At 40.7% G+C, this 6,161-nt stretch overlaps 1 protein-coding gene across 1 annotated transcript in view; it reads right to left on the reverse strand.

Annotated features, from left to right (window-relative positions):
- The window catches only part of LOC103742790 (ATP-binding cassette sub-family A member 3-like), a 191,249-nt gene that overhangs the window by 35,214 nt on the left and 149,874 nt on the right, over window positions 1-6,161 (reverse strand). The window contains 1 exon segment of the mRNA XM_008843893.1: window positions 2,889-3,101. Within this exon segment, the coding sequence (XP_008842115.1) occupies window positions 2,889-3,101 (213 nt within the window).

Consider the following 6,161-nt stretch of genomic DNA (forward strand, 5'->3'; position numbering starts at 1 on the left):
AGTGGGGGGGGCAACAACACAGTGGACAGTAGCAGGGATATCAGAGTATAAGGGCTCTAGTGGGGGGAGGGAGGCTATGGAAGGGTGCTATCTGGGAAGTGGGTGTAAAACAAAGAAATGATTAAAAAATAATAATTCTTCAAAGCATAAAAATTCTCTCCTTAATAATTAGTAGATGTGAAAAATATTACCATTGAAATATACCTGATTACTTCATATCCATGCTCAGATCCCAAGGAGCTCAGAAAGTAACCAACCATGACTAATAATAATCAGATATATAGAGATTAGAAATGCATGTGCATCTTAGTGTCAATCGTATTAAAAATGAATTTTTCTGTATGAAACTATGTATTTTAATAATGAAATGGAGATCTTTTTAAAGGTTAAAACCTCATTTAATTTAATTTTATGTCTTATTGGGTTTATATTGAGTACAATATTGTATAACTGCAACAATTCAACTGTAAATCTAAAAATTTACAGCCAATTTTGAAAGAGATGCATCTTAGCTCTGGAAATTGTTATTGAATATGTCAATGCTGTTGTAATGAAATTCTTCTAAAAAATAAAGAAATGTATACATAAGCATTAAAAAAATGTTGGAAGGGCAAGTAGTGGGGAATGGCTGGGGGTCCAGACAACACAGCAGACAGTAGCAGGGATATCAGAGTATATAAGGGCTCTAGTGAGGGGAGGGAGGCTATGGGAGGGTGCCATCTGGGAAGTGTGTGTATTGTTGAAGAAGATAGTTTGGGATGTTCTGTGTGATACACACGCACACACGCACACACGCATGCACACACACACACACAAATCAACAAATCTTTAAAAATGTATTGTATTTGAGGAGGAAGCATGGAAATTTATGTAATGCTAATTAGTGGAGGTGGTAAACATTACCACTGAAATCTATCCAATGACTTTATAGGCATGCACAGGCAGCAAGGATCCAAGTGCAACCGATTATTACTAGTAAGAATCAGATACATACATATTAGCGATTCATGAGCCAACATTTCAGTGTTAGTAGCAAAAACAATGAGTCTTTCTGCAAGGAACAATATATTCTATAATGAAATGGAGATCTTTTTTAAAGGTTAAAAACTCATTCAATTTTATGTCTTACAGGGCTTATACTGAGTTCAATATTGTATAACTATATTAATTCAACAGCGAACCTAAAAATTTTTTAGGCACTTTTGAGTGAGATGTATCTTTGCTCTAGAAACTGTTAACTATGTCAATGCTGTTGTAATGAAATGCTTCTTCTAAAAAAAAAGAATGGCTATAATTAGTAGGTGATATTCATTTGTAGACTAAAATGATAGTAATGAATAAGAAAAAAAACATACATGAGGGCTGGAGAGATGGCTCAGCAGTTAAGCACACTTGCTGTTCTTCCAGATGACCTGGGTTTGAGTCCCAGCACCCACATGTTGGCTAACAACTGTCCATATCTCCAGTTCCAGGGGATTTGACACCATCTTCTGGCATCTGCAGGGCATTGCCTGCACATAATGGTGCCACTTACATGCATGCAGGCAAAGCACTCGTATACATAAAATAAAAAGAATAAATAAAATATTTTAAAACATAAAAGTATATACATTATATTCTGTTCTAAACCTTTCCAAATTTGGTGTGTATTCAGGCTTGCTTCTGACACTACAGTATCTTCTTTGGGATTAGAGAGATGGTTCAGCAGTTCAGAGCACCTGTTGCTCTTGCAGAGAACCCAGGTTAATTTCCCAGCACCCACACTGGGTAGCTCTCAACCACCTGTAACCCCAGTTCCAGGGAATCAGATGTCCATCTTCTGGCCCTCATGCACGTGGTACACATACAGATGAGCAGGCACACACATGAACACATAAGTACAAGTAAACATAAAACATAGTTTTAAAGAAATATTTTTATTATTTTTATTTTATGTGTATGAGTATTCTGCCTGCATGTTTGTAAGTATACTACATGTGTGTATTGCCTTGTAGAGGCCAGAAGAGAGTGTTTGATCCCTTGAAACTGGAGTTGTGGAAGGTTGTTAGCTGCCATGTGGGTGCTGGGAATCAAACCCAGGGCCTCTGGAAAAACAGAGAGGTTCTTAACAGCCGAGCTATCTCTCCAGGCCCCCCAAACTTACATATGAAATTTGACAGTGAGACTACCAAAAGGCCAGAGAATTTATGCATGTTTTTGCCACTCACTTAGGAGTATAGCCAACTGAAATTATTTAAAACAAACTATCAAGTCAAGATTTTTTGGGCTCACATAATTGCTATACTTTTAAACATAGATTTGTCTGAGTACCAACAAATTCTTAAGGGAAATTTTTCTTTCAGTAGCTATCCAGGTCAAATAGTCTTGAGTTTTCTGAAATTGGGCTTGAATGCCCATGCTACTAACAGCAGCCTCTGTTTTGACAAAGATGTAAAAAACTACAAACTGGAGGGAAAAAACCGTCAGCATCTTCAATAAATGGAGCTAGGAAAACTGGATTATCCACATGTAGAGGAACAAAACTGGATCCACATCTCTCACATTGCACCAAAATCAACTCCAAATGGATCAAGCACTGTAACATAATACCAGAAACTCTGAAATTACCACAGATTCTTTAAGTCTCAAGCTGTTGGAAGAGAGGAGGGTGGGGACTTGCTAAGGACCTGCAGCTCAGGCCAGGTCTCCTCATCCTTATACAAGGACTCCAGGTGAAGCACAACACTAGACAGAAACTCAAGTAAGGCTATTGAGTTACATCAAATACAGACTTTCTCCCAAAGTCTCCAACTTAATTGTCTGCCAATGTCCATATCTTTCCCATCACTTTGCACTCATTTGCTGCCATCACTGGATAAGGGGAAATTTTGTGAAGCCCTTATACTTACCGCTGTTTATTGCAGTGTCGATCACAATACTGGAAATGCCAGACATGTAATTGAACATGATAAGTTTGATGTATGCAGAGGTGCTTCTAGAAAACAGGAAGCTCATCAGGTATGTGAGGGGAATAGCAGAGCAGCCGTACAGTGTGAAGATCAGCAATGTTTCCGGGATGTGGTAATCTGTGACATAAATATCAATCTCGCGGTATTCGAACACTACCTGAAACAGAGGATACAGAGATGAAGATAAGGTCAAGAGCAAACGCAAAAATAAACCAATCCACAATACTCAGAAGAGGAGATACCAAGTCCGTCATTTTCCTTAGAAGTATCCATTAATCAAGGCAGTCTGCCTCTTGGAAATAAATAAAAGCTATGTAAACACAAATTCAAATTACCTGTTCATCTTCACTAGAGGACATTCCAGTACAGAATCACAACCATGTACTTTATTTTCTCCTTACAACAGTTTTTTTCCTAGGGATTCATATTTAAAATCAGTAAACTCTCATTAGTGATAGCTGTTAACTTTTCCAGAAAGTAGATTATTTTTCTAAATGTTTTCCTTAGCTTTTGTAACTTACCTATCATTGATATCCATTACTTTTAAATTAGGCTTTATAGTCATAGCCTACTTCTCACATTCATTTCAGGACCTCTTTCATAAATATTTATATTTCATATTGAAAACCAGCTGAAGAAGCATAACTTTAGAGTGACATAAACTGGAATGGATGGCGTGGTGGAAGGCAACCTGTGACTCTCAAGGGAAATACATTTCTGTACATCTTCATCTTGTTAGATAATAATTACAGTTTCTTTACAGGGGCAGAGCTTCCCCTTTGGGATGTTCTATAATTATGTACCAGCGCAACCAAGAAATAAGTAGTAAGACTGGACTAAGAATAGTCATTGCACAGTTGATTAGTGATGTTTTTGGCAGTGGTTGCAATTTTAATGGAGAAGATGAACATCTCAGAGATGAATCCAGGACGTACAACGATAATCATCTTGCTTCTGACTACACATGCTACACACATGACCAGGATAAAGACATTGAGGTCATCAAATAAAAGGTGAAATGACCTAGGACTTTCTGTGCTCAAGGTTTATAATCCTTTCAATGCCACAAATCATAATTTAATCCAAAGAGAAGCTGGTCCTCAGTTGTGTAATAAACCACTCTTGGACAAGAAGACCATATATTGTGTAAATGTAGACTATACACAAATTAATATGTAAATGAAACGAAAAAGCTTTTGTGTATGTCTGTATGCATGTATGTGTTCATGTGTGGGGACACATGTGTGAGGGTACACGGGCTTGTGTGTGTGCATAGGAATATACTTTAAACTTCCTTAAAATGAAATGCAAGACATATTTAGAAGAATGCACATAATATAAATAAATTATCACAATAATTTTTTTTGAGAGAGGGTCTCATGCTGTAGCCCCAGCTGGCCTGATACTTGCTGCTGTGTATACCAGACTGGCCTCAATCTCACAGAGATCCGCTTGCCTGTGCCTCCTGAGTGCTGGGATTAAAGGCATGTGCCAACATGCCTGGCCTTTTAAGTCCTATAGGAACACAGAGGAGTTATAAACAAAATGCATTAATGATGTATTTTACATTCAGTTATGTGTAATACACTTTATTTTTTCATTTGGCTCAAGTTATTGTGCAGTGCCTGAAGAGCCATTTTGGCTAGCTTCTTTAGACAAGCCCAGACAAGCTCAGGCATATTGTAAATTTTTCCAGTTGCTACCCCCCTGCCCCTGGGAAGCTATAAATTACACAAGCCCTGGACATGTAAAAGCCTTATAAGATAGGAACAAAAACTTCTGGCCCTAAAAGATATCAGTCAGCACATCCCAATGCCCTGAATACAGCCCCTACCAATCAAGACTTCCCCCATACATAGGATATGGGGACATCCAATTATTTTAAAGATGCTTGGCGCGCTCAGGTTTCTGTGAAGTTGCCCAGTAAAAGCCCCTGCCTGCTATTGTTCGGGGCCAGACTCCATCTTTGGCTTGTGTAGTCTGTGCCAGGCTAGCCGCCATTTGGTTGTTGTTTTTTTCCTTTAAATTCTTAAATAAACTTTTTAAATAATCTTTTTGGGTATCTGTGAGAATTATTTTTGATTCTCGAACCCTAACATTTTGAGGGCTACTCCAGGATTTGAGAATAGAAACCCCAGACACACAGGAGTGCTACCAGAGCTGGCCTTGGTAAGTTCTGCCTGCTTTCGTCTCTCTCTCTCTCTCTGTCTCTGTCTGTCTCTGTCTCTCTCTCTCTCTCTGGTAGTCTGGACATCTTGGGGCTCAATGGAGATCAGGCAGATGCGCTATTGATCCCAGAGCTGGAGGAGAATGGGGGACGCCCAACTCCTCCTCTGATAAGGAGTCGTGCTCCAGCCTGATGTGAAATCCAGGCAGGACTGACCCAGAGTCTTGGCCCAGCTGGACATGGAATCCGGGCAGGCCAGACGCAAGATTCTGGTCAAGTCTGATGTGGAATCCAGGCTGGCCAAATCTTTTTGAGAAAGGGACAGGGGCAGCCTTCTCAGCTGACTCTGCATACTGTGAGATTTTCATTTCTCCCTTTAGGGACCCGCCATCTCATACTGTCCTCTCCTTCTGCTTGGAGCTCTGTCTTATCTATCAACTTTCCATCCTACTTCTCATTCTCATTCCTCTCCTTATATTCTTTTTTCTTGAAGCTTATCCCACGATGGGCCAGAAAGTCTCATCATCTTCCACTCCCATTGATCTAGCTCTTAGTCATTTTCAGGATTACAAACAAGAGCGGCTTCAGACATGTCTGGACTCTGTGTCAAGCTGACCGGCCTCCAGACCCTCTGCACCATCGAATGGCCCTCCTTTGAAGTTGAATGGCCGCCTGAAGGGTCCTTTAACCTGTCCCTCATCTACAGCATCGAAGGAGTTATCTTCAGGGAACCGGGGCACCTTGACCAGATCCCCTACATCCTAGGTTGGCGATATCTGGTCACTGCCCCCTTGACTGGCTGCATCCCTTACTGCTGCCCCCTCCATCAGGGCCCAAGGGGTCAGCCACTTTGCTTCCCCTGAAGAAAGTCCAGACCGAAAACCCGTCAGGTCCTGAAGTCCTCCCCTCGGTGTCAGAGGAGGATTTACTCCCACCGCCTTACGGGGCCCCATTGAGTGCTCAGGATAGACCTAGAGAGTGCAGGTTATGAACCTCTTCCTCTTCTTCCAGTCCTTCCTGGTCTCTGTCCCCGGCTCCCATGGCTG

The sequence above is a fragment of the Nannospalax galili genome, unplaced genomic scaffold, assembly GCF_000622305.1.
Source record: "Nannospalax galili isolate Female #2095 unplaced genomic scaffold, S.galili_v1.0 scaffold381, whole genome shotgun sequence".
Taxonomy (NCBI): domain Eukaryota; kingdom Metazoa; phylum Chordata; class Mammalia; order Rodentia; family Spalacidae; genus Nannospalax; species Nannospalax galili.